Source organism: Cebus imitator, unplaced genomic scaffold (assembly GCF_001604975.1).
Source record: "Cebus imitator isolate Cc_AM_T3 unplaced genomic scaffold, Cebus_imitator-1.0 Scaffold354, whole genome shotgun sequence".
Lineage (NCBI taxonomy): Eukaryota > Metazoa > Chordata > Mammalia > Primates > Cebidae > Cebus > Cebus imitator.
This window is the reverse complement of record NW_016107669.1, coordinates 2,069,766-2,090,646: the sequence shown is the minus strand read 5'-3', so window position 1 is coordinate 2,090,646 and position 20,881 is coordinate 2,069,766. Positions and strand designations below refer to the sequence as shown.

At 38.1% G+C, this 20,881-nt stretch overlaps 1 protein-coding gene across 1 annotated transcript in view; it reads left to right on the top strand.

Moving 5' to 3' along the window:
- The window catches only part of TOMM70 (translocase of outer mitochondrial membrane 70), a 39,380-nt gene that overhangs the window by 4,294 nt on the left and 14,205 nt on the right, over positions 1-20,881 (top strand). Inside the window, exons 2-6 of the mRNA XM_017506338.2 lie at positions 10,959-11,132; positions 11,596-11,722; positions 13,099-13,208; positions 16,219-16,367; positions 19,468-19,675. Of these exons, the coding sequence (XP_017361827.1) occupies positions 10,959-11,132; positions 11,596-11,722; positions 13,099-13,208; positions 16,219-16,367; positions 19,468-19,675 (768 nt within the window). The remainder of the gene's footprint in view (positions 1-10,958; positions 11,133-11,595; positions 11,723-13,098; positions 13,209-16,218; positions 16,368-19,467; positions 19,676-20,881) is intronic.

Here is a 20,881-nt window from a genome sequence, read left to right as displayed (position 1 = left end):
GGGTTTCACCATGTTGGCCAGATGGTCTCCATCTCTTGACCTCATGATCCACCTGCCTCGGCCTCCCAAAGTGCTGGGATTACAGGCATGAGCCACCTTGCCTGGCCAAAAAATTAGAATTTAAGATTGGATTCTTGTGCAGCTTGAACTGCTTTGAAATGGTTTGTTTTTGACCGTAAATAAAATAGGGCAAAACACTTGTGCATACCATTGTTCATCTTGTGGAATTTGTAGGCTTACACCTGTAATCTTTGAATTACTGGATTGTTCTTTAGTAAAGCACCAGTAAGAAGATCTTTTTGATTTTGATTTTGATTTTATTTTTTTGAGACGGAGTCTTGCTCTGTTGCCTAGGCTGGAATTCAGTGGCGTGATCTTGGCTCGCTGTAACCTCCACCTCCCAGGTTCTAGCAATTTCCCCTGCCTTGGCCTCCCAAGTAGCTAGAACTACAGGCATGTACCACCATGCCCAGCTAATTTTTTGTATTTTTATTAGAGATGGGGTTTCACCGTGTTGGCCAGGATGGTCTCGATCTCCTGACCTCATGATCTGCCCGCCTCAGCCTCCCAAAGTGCTGGGATTACAGGTGTGAGCCACAGCACCTGGCCTCGATTTTTTTAAATGGAAATTTGTAACTTAACTGTTGGTAACCAGTAAATATTGAAAGACTGTTTTTGACTTCTTTTAATAGTCTGGTCCTTAGAGTTATTATTAAACCATCTAAATGTAATTGATCACTAATTGTAATTTCTTATCTGTGGTTGGAGAAATTGCTGTACGTTTGAATAGCACCTCTAAATTGGCAACCTCAGTGGGTTTTGCTGATTTCTGGAAGCATTTGCTTTAACTGATGGAAAACCTGGCAGAATCCTGATGTCCTATACTGTTCTTTCTCCACCTGAGCAATAGCTACAATTTTTAAGGGAATGAATAAATAGACAAATATTGTTTGTTTAGGGTTTGATATCAGCAAGTAGAATGGAAAATCTGTGTTTTTGTCTTTTGTCACGTTTACCTTAATGCAAAATGATCTAATAGAATTACAGGGCTTCTGTCTATTGGATTTGAGATTTTCCTGTATAATTAGAGTGTACATTTACCTTTTTTCTGGGCTAGCAAAAACTTGCAAAGCAAGTGCAAAGGATATTCATAGTTGTTTTAATTCAGGGGAACATTAGGGTATCACTGAAGAAAAGCATTTAGTCACAGTTGATAGTGCCTAAGACTGAGGTACTTACAATATTAGATTATATTCTATTTTGAACCATTATTATAAAATCTACCATGATGTGCCATTTTGCTTCAGTAATTTTTTTAAACTTGAAGAATTAATTTTTTTTTAATTGTAAGACTTTTTTGAAGATCATATCATCCATAGTGCTTCTCAACCTGTGGGCTTTTGAGTCATCACAAGGGACCACTGCATGTATTTTCCAGGCGTGATATCCTATTTGTACCAATATCCCAGACACTTCTTTTTCAAACATCCTGTGATTTTTTTTTTAAATGCACTTATTTAAAAGCATTATTGACTTCATAGTAATTTTTTATTCAGTTGTTATTTAATCTGATGATAAAAAATGCATTCATTCTTATATTCACATTTAACATGACACAGAGGTTATCCCATGTGAAATGGTTAGAAACCAATAATCTAAGCCAGTTTACTACAGTAGTAGGAAGGGGAAGATGTGCCTACACATTTTAGTAAAGTGTCAAGGACTGCATAATCTGTTGTTATTGGTCATCTTATTTGAAGTGAAATCATTCTTTCCCCCAATTGATCTGTTTTGAGTCATTAAAAAAATAACAAAAACAGTCAGGGTTAACAATGGCATGCCTCTCTAAGTTTAGTTAACACCTGTCAATCTTTATCTTAATCCTTGGCAATATTTCACATTGTGCTCTAAATGTTGTAACTTTTCCTGTTGCTTCTGAGGTACTAAATTTTCCTGATGAAAAAAAAAGAAAATCCTGATACCACCCTCACTGACTATTCGTCTCCTTATTACAACAGAGGTCATTTCAGAAACTTCAGAGACAAGTTTCTGAAACTGCTGTCTACCTAAGCACACCACTATGTGATTTTTATAACACCTTGGACTTTTGGCCTTTGTGACACTTACCACGTGGTCCTAGAATTGCTCATTCCTGTTTCCTACTATTCCCTTGAAACTCTGAAGGCTGAGACTGGCATCTTGTTCACCATTGTATTTTCAGAACCCAGTGTAAGTGCATAGCAGGTGTTGAATGAATGAAGTTTTATTTTTTGACTGATAATTAAGGGTTCCTTTGACATCCATAAGTTTATGTTATATGTTTGTGTGTATGTATGTATAAATCTCACAGGTGGTATATTTTTTCAAATTTTCCAGCCTTTCATTTTTGTTCTACCAGTTAATGCTGGATTCCATGTAAATCTTTTTTTTTTTTTGAGTTGGAGTCTCACTCTGTCACCCAGGCTGGAATGCAGTGACGCAATCTCCACCCCTGGGTTCAAGGGATTCTCCTGCCTCAGACTCCTAAGTAGCTGGGATTACAAGTGCTTGCCACCATGCCTAGCTAATTTTTGTATTTTTAGTAGAGACAAGGTTTCACCATGTTGGCCAGTCTGGTCTTGAACTACTGACCTGAAGCAATCCAGCTGCCTCTCCCTCCAAAAGGGCTAGGATTACAGGTGTGAGACTCCGCGCCCAGCCCTATGTAAATCTTAAACCTCATTTGGGCATACTTTTTGTAAATCAGTTGATTTTTGTATGACCTACAACCACAATCCTGCAGAAGCTGTCATTGTACAAGTATGTTTTTCCTAGGTAAAGAGTTATTATAATTTACTAGGTGGTGTTGGTTGTAGGTTTTTTAAATTTCAAGACATGAGATGAGAAAAGACTTTTTCATTACCTTAGATTTTCTTTATTAGGTTTGAATCTTTATTATCTTAGGCATTGTTATCCTAGGTTTTATTTATATGAAAGTAACGATTGGCTGGGTGCAGTGGCTCACGCCTGTAATCCCAGTACTTTGGGAGGCTGAGGCAGGCAGATCACCTGAGGTCAGGAATTCAAGACTGGCCTGGCCGACATGGTGAAACCCCATCTCCACAAAATACAAAAATTAGCTGGCCATGATGGCAGGTGCCTGTAATCTCCAGCTACTCAGAAGTTGAGTGGGGAACAATCCCTTGAACCCAAAAGGTGGGAAAAAAAAAAGTAACAATTGGTCAGTAAGTTCTGAAACATTGTTTCTCATACAGTTAGTGTTCCAGAGTTATTTAGGTTGCAGTGAGCTGAGATCATGCCATTGCACTCCAGCCTGAGCAACAGAGTGGAAAACAAAAACAAAAACAGAAAGTAACAATAGGTATTGAAACATTGTTTCTCATACAGTAAATGTTCCAGAATTATTTGCTACTTCTGTAAAGCTGTGATTCAAATATAATATGTGCTTTTTGAGTTTGAGAAATTTAAGGGAATAAAATCATTTTAAAAGAAATATCAAACCACCTCAGGTATATTTCAACCGGGTATAAGTGTGTCATCATGGTGACAAATTAATACCCATTTTATTTTCTCACACACAGATTAATGTGTGTAATTCTAGCTCATTTTCTTTCACAATGACTACATGTGATCATCAGGTTAATATTTTATAAATGCTGAGAATTTACAATAGTTTTTTTATTGCCAGATGTATATCATTGGTAGGTTTTTGCAATGTAGTCATGCAGTCATGTCACAGGACTTGTTTTTAGAGGCTGATGCTTTTTTGATTTTCTGAGCTTCTATGTGTGGGCTAACCCTTTTAGTGTTATTTTTCTTTCTTGGAGTACTTTCCTGTCTTCTCTTAGTCATTTTAATTCAGAGCAGATTCTCATGAGTAGCCTTCACTGACTATCTTATACAAAACCTGATTTTCTTTGTATTCTACTAGATTTACCTGCATTTGACCTTAATATTGTAGTTTTCATTTCAAAATGTAACCTGTTTTCTAGAGTAGATTTGATGTCGACGAGCTGAGGGGCATGTTCCTAGGTTCTGCCTTGTTTGACAAGTCTCAGTACTCTGAAGAGAGAAAATATATATTTATTATTTTTTTCATTTCAATAGCTTTTGGGCTACAAGTGGTTTTTGGTCACATGGATGAATTGTATAGTGGTAAAGTCTGAGACTTTAGTGCACGTATCACCCAAGTGTACATTGTACCCAATATGTAGGTTTTTTTTTTTTTTTTTTTTTTTTTTTTTTTTTTTTTTTTTTTTTTTTTTTTTTTTAATCATTCACATGCTCTGCCACACTCCCCCCTGAGTCTCCATAGTTTATTATATCCCTCTGTATGCCCTTGTGTACCTGTAACTGAGCTCCCACTTTTAAGTGGGAACATATGGTATTTGGTTTCCCATTCCTGAGTTACTTCACTTAGAATAATGGCCTCTAGTTCCATCTAAGTTGCTGTAAGACATTGTTTCATTTTTGTTTGTTTTAATCGCTGAGTAGTATTTCATGTGTATGTATACCACACTTTATCCACTTATTGATCAGTGGGCACTTAGATTGGCTCCTTTTTTTTTTTTGAGACGGAGATTTGCTCTTGTTGCCCAGGCTGGGGTGCAATGATGCGATCTCAGCTCACCGCAGCCTCCACCTTCCAGGTTCAAGTGATTCTCCTGCCTCACCCTCCCGAGTAGCAAGTAGCTGGGATTATGGGCAGGCGTCATCACACTGGGGTAATTTTGTATTTTTAGTAGAGATGAGGTTTCTCCATGTTGCCCAGGCTGGTCTCAAACTCCTGACCTCAGGTGATCCGCCCACCTCAGGCTCCCAAAGTGCTGGGATTATAGGCGAGCCACTGCACCCAGGCAGTTCCATATCTTTGCAATGGTAAATTGTGCTGCAATAAACATACATGTGCAGTTGTCTTTTTGATGTAATGACTTCTTTTCCTTTGGGTAGATAGATACCCAGTAGTGAAATTGCTGGATTGAATGGTAGATCTAAACCTAGTAGTGGAATTGCTGAATCTAATGGTAGATGTATTTTAGTTCTTTAAGAAATCTCCAGGCTGGGCACCGGGGCTCACACCTGTAATCCCAACACTTTGGGAGGCCTAAGTGGGTGGATCACCTGAGGTCAAGAGTTAGAGACCAGCCTGGCCAATATCGTGAAACCCCGTCTCTACTAAAAGTACAAAAATTAGCTGGGTGTGGTGGTGTGTGCCTGTAATCCTAGCTACTCAGGAGGCTGAGGCAGGAGAATGGCTTGAACCTGGGAGACAGAAGGTTGCAGTGAGCCGAGATCATGCCACTGTCCTCCAGCCTGGGCGACAGAGCGAGACGCTGCCTCAAAAAAATAAATAAATAAATAAATAAATAAATCTCCATACTGTTAGAAAAGATACAGTGGTTCTCAGTGTTTTCTTAGGTGTGTTACCCAAAGTATTTACTTTTGATCTTGTGTCTCACTTGAATAATTTTGGATTTATGTGTATGTGTATATGTAGTTGCTACTTTTTACTAATAATTTTCTGCTTGTCAGCTAAAAAATTTACCAACTACCTAATATACAGTCATGCATCACTTAACAGTAGAGATGTGTTCCAAGAAATGCATCATTAGTTGATGCAATAGTTGATTTCGTCGAGTATACTGACACAAACCTAGATGGTACAGCCTACTACACACCTAAGCTATATGGCATAACCTATCGATCCTAGGCTACAAACCTGCACTGCATTTTATTGTGGTGAGTACTGTGGGCAGTTGTAACACAGTGGTAAATATTTGTGTATCTACGTATAGAAAAGGTACAGTGAAAATACAATATAAAAGATAAAAAATGGTACACTTGTATACCATGGGCACTTAACCATGGAGCTTGTCAGACTGGAAGCTGCTCTGGGTCAGTGGGTGAAGGAGTGTGAAGGCCTAAGACATTACCGAATGCTACTATAGTATACTGTTTAAACACTGTACCCTTAGGCTACGCTAAGTTTATAAAATATTTGTCTTCAACAATAAATTAACGTTAGCTTACTGTAACTTTTTTACTTTCTGAAATTTATATTTTTTTTTACTTTTTTGTGATAACACTTAGCTTAGCGTATAGCTACTTGGAAGGCTGTGGCAGCAGAATCGCTTAAGTTCAGGAATTTGATGCCAGCCTGGACGAATAAGGAGACTGTCGTTTTAAAAAGAAACCACGCTTAGCTTGAAACACAAGCACATTGTACAGCGTCACAAAATTTTTTTTTACTTTTTATCCCTATTCTGTAACCTTTTTCTTATTTAAAAATTTTTTTTTTAATTTTTAAGCTTTTTTGTTAAAAACTAAGACACAAACACATTAGCCTAGGCTAGATGTGTCAGAATCATCAGTATCCCTGTCCCCCTCCACATCTTGTCCCACTGGAAGATTTTCAAGGGAATTAACACGAATAGAGCTGTCATTTTTTACGATAAGAAACCTTCTTCTGGAATAGCTCTCGGAGGACCTGCCTTGAGGCTATATTATAGTTAACTTTAAAAAGGAATATACGAACATAACAATAGAAGTATAGCATACGTATAGTAAATACATAAACCAGTAACGTTGTTTATTATCATTCTCAATTTTTTTTTTTTTTCCTGAGATGGCGTCTCCTGTTGCCCAGGCTGGAGTGACACCATCTTGGCTCACTAGAACCTCCAACTCCCGGGTTCAAGTGATTCTCCTGCCTCTGCCTCCTGATAGCTGGGATTACAGGCACTTGCCGCCACACCTGCCTAATTTTTTTCTATTTTTAGTAGAGATGGGGTTTCACCTTGTTGGTCAGGCTGGTTTCAAACTCCTGACCTCAAATAATCCACCCACCTCAGCCTCCCAAAGTGCTGGGATTACAGGCATGAGCCACCGCACCTGGCCTCAGTATATGCTATTCTTGTATACAAGTGTGGTAGGTTTATTTACACCGCCAGCACCACAAACACATGAGTAATGCGTTACAATGGCTGTGACATCACTAGACAATAGGAATATTTCAGCTCCATTATAATCTTACGAGACCACCATTGTATATTGAGTATGTCATTGACTAAAACATTGTTTTGTGGCATATAACTACATTTTCATAATGGAATTTTAGTGTTTTGATCAGTAATAGTTCTTTTGCAAGACTGACGGTTGTTTGTGTCCTACACTGGCCTCTAGTGTGGCCTTCAGTATAAAGACTACACTGTTGGTTATTGTATGGTAGAATCATATCAAGTAAAATAAATTCAATTATACTTGCTTGGCAAAAAGAAAAAAATTATGCTGATGATTCTGTTTGTTTTTAACTTTAATGACCTTATGCCTTGGACTAGTACATGAGACAATGATACTTGAGTGTGTTTCCTTTGCTTCTCTCTGTCCTTTTTTTTTTTTGGATGGAGTCACACTCTGTCTGCCAGGCTGGAGTGCAGTGGCGTGATCTCTGTTCACTGCACCCTGTGCCTCCCGGGTTCAAGGGATTCTCCTTCTCGGCCTCCCGAGTAGCTGGGACCACAGGTGCCTGCTACCACTCCCAGCTAATTTTTCTATTTTTGTAGAGATGCAGTTTCACCAGTTTGGCCAGGCTGGTCTCAAACTCCTGACCTCAGGTAATCCACCTGCTTCGGCCAAACTGCTGGGATTGCAGGCATGAGCCACCGTCTAGCCAATTGAGTTTATTTTAAACCTTTATTAAATACATGAAGATTCGTGATTATTGTGTCTTTTTGGCAGATTCTACCTTTTATCAGTGAAACTATCCAGACATCATCTGATACTTTTGAATGGTATTTTGTCTGATACTGCCTTTTAAAAATTTTTTTAATACCTTCCACAACTTTTATATTCCTTTTTTTAAAAAATTGTTTGGCCTTATCATGTCGTTTTATTTTACATCATGCCTTATAGCCAGCATGTAGTTATTTTTGGTTTTAAACAATTTGAAACTCTTTCAATGCAGGGATCTAAATTAACTACAGTTATTGTTACTGTTGACATGTTTAGTGATTACTGCCATATTTACTCTACTTTTTTTAAATTTTACCTTCCTTTCTGCTTTTTGATGTGTTGGTCATTTCCCAACTGAGGGGTTATTTTTAGTGGTAAGGAAGCTGTATGTTTCTATTTCTGTTCTTGTGTTCAACCTCAAATACTGGTTTGGCTAGGTATAAGACTTTAGTTACAAATAATCTTGCTTTAGAACTTTGAAATTGTTAATTGGTTTTTAGTACCAAATGTTGGTGACAGTCTGGCACTGGATTGTTTTTCTTCCGAAATAGTTTACGATTTTTGTTGTGAAATTTCACCATAATGTATCAAAAAATGCATGTCTGTTTTCATCAACTCCAAGAATTTCTCTGATTCCTTAGATTTTTTTTTTTTCTATTCCTTTCCTTTTAGAACTCCAGATAGGCAAATGATGGAACTTCTGGATTTATAATTCATGGCATTTAATTTCTCCAAACTTCCCACCTCCCTATCCTCTGTTTCCACAGCAGTCTGTCAGGTTTCCTCCATTCTCTACTTATTAATTCATTCCTCAGCTATGCCTATTTTAATATACGCCAATCTGTTGAATTAATTGTAATCTTTTTTCATTTTCAAGATTTCAATTGGTGCTCTTTAAAAGCAACCGTTTTTTAATGACAGCAAGATAGCCTCTGATTTTTTTTTTTAACTAAAATTTTTTGTTTGTTTGGTTTTTCCTGCTTTCTCAGATACTACTTTTCTGTTTGAGTTAGGGGGCCTCTTTTTTTATATGTTGGCTTTCCTTTATTGTTAGTAATTCTGTTTTGTGTGCTCTCTTGAAAGACAGAGGCAAGGTATGCCCTGTCATTGTCACTTGTGTCTTTTAAGAGTCTGGTCTCAGCCAGGCGCAGTGACTCACACCTGTAATCCCTGTGCTTTGGGAGGCCAGTGAGGGCGGATCATGAGGTCAAGAGATCGAGAGATCAAGACCATTCTGGCCAACATGGTGAAACCCCATCTCTACTAAAAATACAAAAACTAGCTGGGTGTGATGGCACGTGCCTGTAGTCCAAGCTGCCCAGGAGGCTGAGGCTGGATAATCCATTGAATCCGGGACGTGGAGGTTGCAGTGAGCCGAGATCATGTCACTGCACTCCAGCCTGGCGACAGAGTGAGACTCCGTCTCAAAAAAAAAAGAGTCTGGTCTCAGTTTCTCTGTATGTTGTCCAGGCGAGTGTCAAACTCCTGAGCTCAAGCGATTCTCCTACCTCAGCATCCCAAGTATCTGAGACTACAGGTGTGTGCCATGGTACCTGGCCACTTGTCTCTCAAGCATAGAAGATCCCCACTCCTGAATGACACAGCCCTACTCTGATGTGATTTCTGCTTCCTCTGGTAGAGTGGGAGGATTGTTGAGGTTGTCTCAAATGCAAGTTTTCTAGTAATCACCCTGATGATTGCCCCCCAGAGCCCACAACTACATAAGGGATTCCTAGCTTTGCTTTATTGTGGGTGTTTTGTGGGTGTTTCTCTGTCAGCCCTGTAACAGTCTCTGTTATTCCTGGCACATTTTCATAGTCCTGAAACATATGTATTCTTGAAATTTAACTTATGTTTCAAAGCTGTTGGGAGATAATTAAGTCTGCTGACAAATGGAAGATTTTAAGTTCATCTATTAATTTATATGTGCTTGTCTTGGTTCCTTTCATCCTCCTACATCAGTTTTAAAATATGCATTCTTGTTGACACTAGCTAGCTTAAAGTAGCTATGTAATATTCTGAACTTAGGTAGAGCTCCCTAGAAATCCTTTGCACAATAAATCTTTTAAAAACCTTAGGCCGGGCGCGGTGGCTCAAGCCTGTAATCCCAGCACTTTGGGAGGCCGAGGCGGGTGGATCACGAGGTCAAGAGATCGAGACCATCCTGGTCAACATGGTGAAACCCCATCTCTACTAAAAATACAAAAATTAGCTGGGCATGGTGGTGCGTGCCTGTAATCCCAGCTACTCAGCAGGCTGAGGCAGGAGAATTGCCTGAACCCAGGAGGCGGAGGTTGCGGTGAGCCGAGATCGCGCCATTGCACTCCAGCCTGGGTAACATGAGTGAAACTCCGTCTCAAAAAAAAAAAAAAAAAAAAAAAAAAAAAACCTTAAATTGCTACAGCCTTTTTGGAAAAGTCTGAGTGTTTTTTGAAATTAAAAATATATAATCCTCCAGCCTGGGCAACATGGCAAAACCCCATCTCTACTGAAAATAAAAAAATTAGCCGGGTGTGGTGGTAACCCTAGCTACTTGGGAGGCTGAGGCAGGAGATCACTTGAACCCTGGAGGTGGAGGTGGTAGCGAGCCAAGATTGTGCCACTGTACTCCAACTTGGGCGACAGAGAGAGAGACCCTGTCTCAATTACACACACACACACACACACACACACACACACACACACTCCCACCCCTTTTATCCGGACTAGCCTGGGCAATACAGCAAGACAGCTTGTGCTTTTTTTTTTTTTTTTTTTTTTTTTTTTTTTGGTAAGACCAGAGTCTCACTCTCTCACGTAGGCTGGAGTACAGTAGCATGATCTCAGCTCACCTCAGCCTCTGCTCCCTGGGTTAAGCAATTCTCATGCCTCAGCCACCCAAGTAGCTGGGACTGCAGGTGTGTGCCACCATACCCAGCTATTTTTTGTATTTTTAGTAGAGATGGGGTTCTACCATGTTGGCCAGCCTAGTCTCAAACTCCTGGCCTCAAGTGATCTGCCCACCTCAGCCTCCGAAAGTGCTGGAATTATAGGCATGAGCCACCATGCCTGGCTTTTTGACTCAACAATCCTACTAGTAGGAATCTATTTCATAAAGATATTTGTATGAAGCAGCTTACATTGTAAACAGCCATTCTGTCCTGCTGTTATCAGTTTATTGTTTAATCATTGTGGTCTGAGTCTGTGAATGTTGATTAGTGTTTGATAATTGTTTTCTCTCATTTCAGAACTCTCTTGACAGAGCCCAAGCAGCCAAGAACAAAGGCAATAAGTATTTTAAAGCTGGAAAATATGAACAAGCTATTCAGTGCTATACTGAGGCTATTAGCTTGTGCCCTACAGAGAAGAATGTCGACCTTTCTACATTTTATCAAAACAGAGCTGCTGCCTTTGAACAGTTGGTGTGTACCTTAGATTGTTTCTTCTGTTGCTTTTGTTTCTTTTTATTTAAAGTTTCAGTTAATGCAACTCAAATAAACCTAATATAGTTTTTGGAAGTTGTTTCAAAATTATGGGATACTGTTTTTATTTCCATTAATTGCAAAAGTTTTTTAAGAACAAATTCTGTAGTTTTGCTGACTACAGATATATGCCAAAGTTAAGTATATTTCAGATTTTATAAAATTAGATAGTATAGAAAATTAAAGTTTCTGGTGACCCTAGTCTCCTCAACAGTTAGAGGCTATTTCTTTAACTTTTTGATATTTATATGAGTTTTGTAATATATTGCAGATATTAACTCTTTGTATTAGGAACACTTTTTTTATTTTAGGACTTTTAATACTTAGCTTACAGCATTTAAACTGATTTCTATTGAACAGTACTTCCTTTAGTGTGACTTTTTAAAAATACTTTCAATTACAGCAAAAATGGAAAGAGGTGGCACAAGATTGTACAAAGGCTGTTGAACTTAATCCCAAATATGTGAAAGCTCTCTTTAGACGTGCAAAAGCCCATGAGAAGCTAGACAATAAGAAGGAATGTTTAGAAGGTGAGGGTAATTTTGTGTTTACCTATGAAAATTGCTTAAGATTTTGTAAAACTGCCTTGTGAGTACAAGAATCAGTTGTTTTTAAAAGGTGGACTCTTTTGCAATTAAGACTTTGTCTTCTAGTTTAAATTAAGATTGCTGATATTTAAGTATTATCTTGTTCTCGACTGTGGAATTAAATGAGTATTAAGATTTGGAGTTTATATACTATACATTTTAAACTTAGCAGCTAATGAGTGTTAGTATAATTCTCTGAATAAGGAATTCAGAAAAGACGTTTTAGCAAGTGATAGTGTTTCTAAGATTCTACATATTTCACTTAATATGTATAAATATATGAAATAGCTTTGAGATGAATCATTAAAAAAACAACGTTTTTTGCCCTTGGTGTTTTCAAACATTATTTAATACCCAATTGGAAATTATTGTTTTATACCTAATTTACACCTAATTGGAAATGATGTAATTGGTACAAAGCATCAAAATGATTTTGACATTCTCAGTAAATGCCATAAATATTCTGTGGCCTCTGAATGCCCATTTATCTGCTTCCAAAGCTGCAATTAGAGTATACCTCCGGCCTTTAAAATACATTCTTCTAGATGATATGAAGCAAAACCAAAGTATAATTTTCTACAGTCTAGAAGTTCTTCCCACTTCATATTTAAGTCTGCTTTAAAAGCATCAGTAAGATTTAGCTATTATTATTCTTATTTTTAAAAATAACATTATTTTTTAAAAGGAAAAGTTCCCTTTCTAAAAAACAAAAAAGTGTGGATTACCAAATGTGAGGGTATTTTAGAAGGGATGGTCATTGTTTGAGTGCTTTGAATGAAAAGTTGAGAGGTTAAGGAACTGTCTGTCTTTTTAATTTCAAACCATTACATGCATCTTGAGTTGTGACATAACCAGATAAAAATGGTATTGAGGCAGATTTATTCGAGAGCTCTGTGGCAAGATGGCTTTGAAGACAAGGAATAACTCTGAGGCCTGTAAAAACACCAGGCATGAGAGAGACACACTATATTGATATGCCTTAGAGTTGTTAGCCAGAAGAGAATTCCTGGATTCCTTGTTTTCTTTGCTATATATAGAATGTTAGAGTGGTGAGGAACATCAGAAATCATGCAGCATAGCCCCTTTCATTTCACAGGTAAGAAAAGCAAACCCCAGAGAAGAGGAGTGACTTTCTGAGCTTTCAGTTTGGTCATAGAGAATATAAAAGTAGGTATTAAGAATCAATTAATTGGAAATGAAACCGTCCCATTAGGCCAGGAATTTAGTTTGGCTTTCTGTAGTTACACTGTACCCATTTGATGCTGCTGACCGTCTTTGCAATAATTTTATATTTACTTGTGTGCTTTTCATCATTCTAGATGTCACTGCTGTGTGTATATTAGAAGGGTTCCAAAATCAACAAAGCATGCTGTTAGCCGATAAAGTTCTTAAACTCCTTGGAAAAGAGAAAGCCAAAGAAAAATATAAGGTAAACTGATCGGAGTTGGGGAATAGAGGGAGCACTCTGTACTCTGTAGAGTATTTTCTAGTTTATGCTGCTTAAGCTTAGGCATAGTGGTAATGGCAACAACTGAAATTAGAACTGGGTTATATTTCTTCTTCCTATTATCTTGGGTTTTTATGACTTGTCCTTTTTCATTTTCTTCTCTTTTTTTTGAGACGGAGTCTTGCTCTGTTGCCCAGGATGCAGTACAATGGTGTGGTCTTGGCTCACTGCAACCTTTGCCTCCTGGGTTCAATCAATTTTCCTGCCTCAGACTCCTAAGTAGCTGGGATTACAGCACCTGCCACCACGCCCGGCTGATTTTTTGTATTTTTAGTTGAGATGGGGTTTCACCGTGTTGCTCAGACTGGTCTCAAACTCCTACTCCTGACCTCGTGATCTGCCTGCCTCGGCCTCCCAAAGTGCTGGGATTACAGGTGTGAGCCACTGCACTCGGCCTGGCTTGTCCTTTTTCAGTAAGAATATATGCTCTGTCCAGTACTGTACTTGGAGAATATTGGAATTCATCTGTATTAGGGGTTGCCACACTATAGCCCATAGGGCAATTCTAGTCTGCTGCCTGTTTTTACAAATAATGCTCACATGTTGTTGTTTTCAGCTGCCTTTGAGATGCAACAGCAGAGTTGAGTGGTTGTGACAGACCGTATAGACTGCAAAGCCTAAAGTAATTGCTATCTGGCCTTTTACAGAAAAATATTTGCCACCTTCTATATTATTAAAGTTTTTGAAGGTATACTGTGTAAGAGAGCATTAGTTTTAGGCTATTATTAACAGGTAGTTAAATTCAACAAACCTTTAATGAAGCTATATGTTTGGCATTTTGGAGGGATGGGTTCAAAGACATGGCCCTTGCCCTTATGGAATTAAAATGTAGTAAGAAAGACTGACTGTTACTATGTATAAAAAGCATGCTGTAATTAAGTGCCCAAGGGGAGATATAAGTAAAGAGAGTACCATAGGCATCACTAAACATCACTGGAGAGTCACTGCTAAATCTCACTAATAACGACGTAATTGTTCCTTTTTCCTTTAATAATAACTTGTTTTTTTTTCTTGAATTGATTTTAGTAATCTTTGTGTATTTTTAATTTTACATCTCTGAATGTTAGCTGAGTGAAATCGTTAAAACGGGTTTCTTCACTGCAGGACTTTAATAATCTATTAAGGCGTGTCGTGAATCTCTAAGAGGGGTATAACTGCAGTGGTTCCCAGCCTCTCTCTCTCTCTTTTTTTTTTTTCTGTCATCCAGGTTGGAGTGCAGTGGTACAAGCTTGCTCACTGCAACTTCGGCCTTCTAGGTTCAAGCAATTCTTGTGCCTCAGCCTCCCAAGTAGCTGGGACTACAGGCATGCACCACTACACCTGGCTAGTACTTTGTACTTTAGTAGAGATGGAGTTTCATTTTTACTCAGGCTGGTCTCGAACTCCTAAGTTCAGTCCACCTGCCTCAGCCTCCCAAAGTGCTAGAATTACAGGCATGAGCCACTATGCCCGGCCCCAGTCTCTTTAAACTATGAATTTTTTTTCTCTTGAGCATCTCATAAGACTGGGGTTTCTCAAAATCACTTTGTAAAACACCATGGTAGAGTCCATAAATTGAGCCTCGAAGGGACCTGGTTTCCTTGTACATAGTGTGGAGTAATTAGACTAGTTGGATTGCAAGAGGGTAAGAAAATATAAAATACTGTATATTTGCATAGGTTACAGATTAGTTTCCACATTTTTAAATGTTTGTGTGTCACTTTGTGAATCACAAAATACCTTTCATATTGCTTTGATTATTTTTATAACAACCCTATAAGATAAATAAGGCAAGTATTTCAATTTCCATTTTAGAGATGAGAACACTGATACTAGAAGTTTAATGACATGCAAAATATCACATGGCTAATAAGTGGCAGAACTAGAATCTGTATCCTGTTCCTTTGATACTTCAGTCCATTACTTTTAACAGTTTATTTTCATTTTAAATTTATAACCCTGTATGGAAGGTAGGGAGGTGATAGCTTCATTTCTAAGCTGAAATAGGAAACTAAAAAACATTAATGATTTATGTAGCTTCAGGTAAGTGCTATTTAAATTTCTATTTAAGCTTTTCCCCTGAAATGGTAAATGATTGCCACTGTGTATTTCTTCTGAGACCGTATTTAGTAAAATAGTAAAGTTACGCATATTTATCACTTGATTAGGTGACCATTTGACTTAAAATATTTATTATATTATCCTAAATTAAAACAAAATGAATCTCTCCCCAGAGAGTGCCCACAGATCAATATGGGTTTTTTTTTAGGTTTCGTTTTTAGTTCTCTTTCTATCCCACTTTCATCTATCCTAGATTAGATAATTTACTTACAAAGCCAATTCCTTTTTTTCTTCCTTCAAATATGAAGACATTACAAAAATAACAGTATTGTTATTTCTTATACATAAAATTAAAAATCCCATGTTTCCATTAAATTCTTTGGGCTGACTTTTTTAGATAAATGATTCAAAATACATTATGAGAGCCTTTTGGGTGTGTTATTCCCACTTTATTTAAAACTTTATCATGATAATTGTATTTCGGGAGGAATAGAATACTCCCATAATTGTGAATTGGGTTGCTATGCCGCAAGTAAGTAATCAAAACAGGAAATGTGATTTCAATATGGTTTTCAGTGGCACTTACCTGTGATGAAGATCTTTAGGTGAAAGCCCATGGTAAATGGACTTAATATTTTCAGCACTTGTATAAGATGTGGTGTTACATCTTTGTAGAGGAAAAAGGCTCTCATTTAAAACTGGCTTTGAACAGCTGGGACTGGCAGCTTTGCCCTTTCCACTGTCTTCTGTTCTGTGGCTTGGAGCTTAATCTTTAGTTATTTAAAAATAAGAATCCAATTTTTATAACAGTTGTTCTTAGTGTTCTAGAATATACCTGCTTCTTTTGTTAGTTTTTCCCATTCTGATGTCTTTAAACATGACTAAATTTCAGAATCGTGAACCTCTGATGCCATCTCCACAGTTTATCAAATCTTACTTCAGTTCTTTCACGGATGATATCATTTCCCAGCCCATGCTTAAAGGAGAGAAGTCCGATGAAGATAAAGACAAGGAAGGGGAGGCTTTAGAAGTGAAAGAAAAGTAAGTATGTCATGTATAGCGTCTGCTTAGTGGTGTTTTGCTGCTTTGAACTTTCCCTAGGGCCCAGATGGGTTCTGAGCCGTCTCACAACAGCTGCTATGTATCTGCAGATAGATATAGATAGAAATATAATTAAAAATTATATAATGTTGTTGTTATTATTATTATTAAAGACACTTTTCTTTCTAGCAGCGTGTGTCTGTTACTTCTGGTGACTCAAGGTTTTACTGCCAGGAGTCTACTCTGCTTTTCCTAAAGGTCCTACATGGTCTTAAGAAGACTCCCATTGAATCCAGTGGCTGACTGTGTTTGAATAGAGGCACTAACTTGAAAATAACTGTGTAGCTCAACATGCAGATGTTCTAGTGCAGGTTTAAATTTTTTTTTTTTTTTTTTTTTAATATAAAGACAGGGTTTCACCATGTTGGTCAGGCTGGCCTTGAACTCCCGACCTCAGGTGATCCACCCGCCTTGGCCTCCAAAGTGCTTGGATTACAGGCGTGAGCCACCACGCCCGGCCTAGGTTTAAGTTTTTAATTTATAAACTGAGATACTTTTAGCGGTGCCCAAAGAGTGAATTTTTTCAAGGTTTTTTCTGTTTGTCTAGGAAGATGCCCATTTGGTGGGCTTCTTGTTTGAGCCTGTGGAGAGCTGAAACCAAAGTATAGGATACTATGTTTATAGCTGGAGACCTAGTGATACAATGTTATATAAACCGTCCAGCCTGCTTTGTCCCATTCATATTTTATAATACTTATATTTTTCTGTTAAAGGTAGCTCTCTGAGAGAAGGTACAATATTATCAACAATATATTTTTTAACGAGCTAGGAAGAAAAGGAAATACTGTTGTAGTAGCCATGCATAACTGGATTTTGCATCTGCAGCATATTGGAGGGTTTGAAGAAGCAAATTGCTTTTGATTTTTATCTTCTAGTTTTTTCTACCATTGCTGGTGACCTTTTAAGAGATGATACTATGCATAATTATACTGTAATCTACAAATTTGAGTTCACTGATACGCAATCTTTGAAAAGATTATAGTTGGGAAATAAATGTTTAAGATATGTCATATAGCTCTTGTGACAGTTAGGCAAATAATTTCTTCTTCTGATTAGGAAATAGTCCTTGTCCCAGAAAAACTGTAATGAATTTAATACCATTAGTCTAAAAGCTTTATTGAGAGATGGCAGAACGTAGCTAGCTATCATCAGCACACTAACTGAAATTGGACCCAAGTTTTAAATTCCATTTTACTCTGAGTCTCAGCTTTATCATCCTTTAAATGGAGCTAGTAATATTTTCTTTTTCTCTTTCTTTTCTTATACTGAGTCTCACTCTTTTGCCCAGGCCGGATTGCAGTGGCACCATCTTGGCTCACTGCAACCTCCACCTCCTGGGTTCAAGCGATTCTCCCACCTAAGCTTCCCGATTAGCTGGGATTACAGGCACGTGCCACAACACCAGCTAATTTTTGTATTTTTAGTAGAGATGTAGTTTCACCATGTTAGTCAGGCTGGTCTCAAATTCCCAACTTCAGGTGATCCGCCTACCTTGGCTTTCCAAAGTGTTGGGATTATAGGCATGAGCCACCACACCTGGGCTATTTGTGCTTTCTTAGCTGGTGACCTGAGAAACAAAACTAGCATGTAGACCACATTTGAATGTAATTATAGGAGAGGTTAGCATAGAGCTTATAAGATTTTTGACTAACGTAACTTTTTTTTTTTTTTTTTTTTTTAAGAGATAGGGTCATGCCAGGCATGGTGGCTCACACCTGTAATCCCAGCATTTTGAGAGGCCGAAGTGTGCAGATTGCTTGAGCCCAGGATTTTGAGACTAGCCTGGGCAACATGGAGAAACCCTGTCTCTACAGAAGAATAACAAAAATTAGCTTGGCATGGTGGCATGCACCTATAGTCTTAGAAACTGGAAAGGGTGAGGTAGGAGGATTGCTTGATCCCCAGAGGCAAAGGTTGAAGTGAGCCGATATTGTGCCACTGCCCGCTAGCCTGGACAACAGAGTGAGACTCTGTCTCAAAAAACAAAAAGGAGAAAGAGGGGCTCACTCAGGCTGGAGTACAGTGGTGCAATCATGGCTCACTGCAGCCTCCAACTCCTGAGTCAAGCAATCCTCTTGCCTCAACTTCTTGAGTAGCTGGGACTCCAGGTGCACACCACCATGCCTGGATAATTTTTTTGTTTGTTTTTAATTATGGAGATGGGGTCTTGCCATGTTGCCCAGACTGGTCTTGAACTCCTGGACTCAGGTGATCCTCCCACATCAGCCTTCCAGACTGCTGGGATTACAGGCATGAGCCACCGTGTCTGGTTCCATAACCTTTAAGTCATTTGCCAGTTTTCTCTATACAGATATAACAACTGAAATAAGAAAATGTACTTTAATTTACAGTGTCTTACATTTGGAATATACCTCTTGTACCTCATAACATCTAGTACAAATTTCAGTTAAAAAAAAATTACTTCTACAAGCATCTCCATAAAAGTCATCATCTTAGAACAATAAGAAGAGATACTGTGCTCACTGCTTTCCAAAACATAGAGAAGGGTGTTTTAATTTAAAAGTCTCATTTGATGGAAGAGTCATCCTTTAAATTTGCTTCTTTAATAAGTTCAGTTATGAATTCTAAGTCTGCTCACACCTCTTGCCTTAGCTTCTGTGACTCTAAACTCACTTTTTCCTATTTCTCTGTTCCGTTAGCCATTAAACAACTGTTGAGTATCATTGATGTGCCTCAGATACGAACGTGAATAAGACAGGATCCTTACCCATGTAGTAGATCAGTCTCTCTTTCATTAGCTCATCTTTTCACTATCTAAATGTCTAAGCTGAGGTATTACCCCAGGACTCAGCTGTTTCCTTTTTAAAACTCTTTGTCCAAGGTGTCAAAATCCCCATCTACATAAAAAATCCTAATCTGTTTAACTGCACCCCTCCCCAACTCTGTCCCACCCTGGCTGATTATCTTGTTACGGGGAAATAGACAATTGCATAATTAACTCAAGTGTGCTAAATGTGGCATATTTTAGCATTTAATTTTTCCTTAGTAAATAATTGCCTATGTTTGCTTTTATTTTCAGTTCTGGATATTTAAAGGCCAAACAGTATATGGAAGAAGAAAACTATGATAAAATCATAAGTGAATGCTCAAAAGAAATAGATTCTGAAGGCAAATACATGGCAGAAGCATTACTACTACGAGCCACCTTCTACCTGCTTATTGGCAACGCCAACGCGGCCAAACCAGATTTAGATAAAGTCATCAGTTTGAAAGAAGCTAATGTGAAGGTACATTTTAAAATGTGTGTAAAGCAATTATTAAATAGAAGGTGATGCTTTTCATTATGTTTTGCCAGATTTTTTAATGCATTCTTTTTTGAGACGGAGTCTCGCGCTCGCTCTGTTACCCAGGCTGGAGTGCAATAGTGTGATCTCTGCCCGCTGCAACCTCTGCCTCCCAGTTCAAGCGATTCTCCTGCTTCCACCTCCTGAGTAGCTGGGACTACAGGTGCATGCTGCCACACCTGGCTAGTTTTTTGTATTTTTTATAAAGATGGGGTTTCACCATGTGGCCCAGGCTGGTCATGAACTCCTGAGCTCAGGCAATCTACCCGCCTCGGCCTCCCAAAGTGCTGGGATCATAGGCATGAGCCACCGCACCTGCCTCAATTGGCATTCTTCAAAGGGCTGTTTTTGTTTTCGGAAAAACTACTCTTAATAATAATGTAGTTGGTGCATTTAATCTGAAAACATAAATATCAATGATATTTATCTTTATTTTGGAAGGGAAATTTTTTTTTCCTATAGTAGTTTCATCTTCTCCCTGTAGCTGCTGTGTACCATATTGGACTATATTTGGGCAGTGGTATAGGTGATAGAGCAATTCTGTAGATAATACTGTTAAGTAATATGTAATATGTAGCACCAGGTTATAAAACATTTAATAAAAATAAACACATTTAGTAATATATTCAGAAAGATTTTATGTTACATGAAAAAAAAGGTTTTAAAAATAGAATGTATAAATATACCAAAAGTTTTGCAGTTGTACAGTTGGAACAGCTTTTCATTTTCTAAGTATTCTTAATGTGCTATGTATTATGCATTTCATAATTAAGATTCAGGGGCATCTGTTGAATTGTTACGTTCTATTCAATGTAACTAAACAGAATTTAGCCACCAATTAACTGTATTACTTTGCTACTGTATTACCAATTAACTGTATTAGTTTGTTAGCATCTCTGTGACCTGTTTCCTCATTGAATTAAATGAACTCTGTAGCTTCTCTCACCTCCTTTATTTTGTAGCTTCTCTCACCTCCTATATTTGGGGGGATATAAAAGTTGTTTTTGGCCAAGCACAGTGGATTACAAGGTCAAGAGATCATGACCATCCTAGGCAACATGGTGAAACCCTGTCTCTACTGAAAATACAAAAATTAGCTGGGCTTGGTGGCATGCACCTGTAGTCCCAGCTACTCGGGAGGCTGAGGCA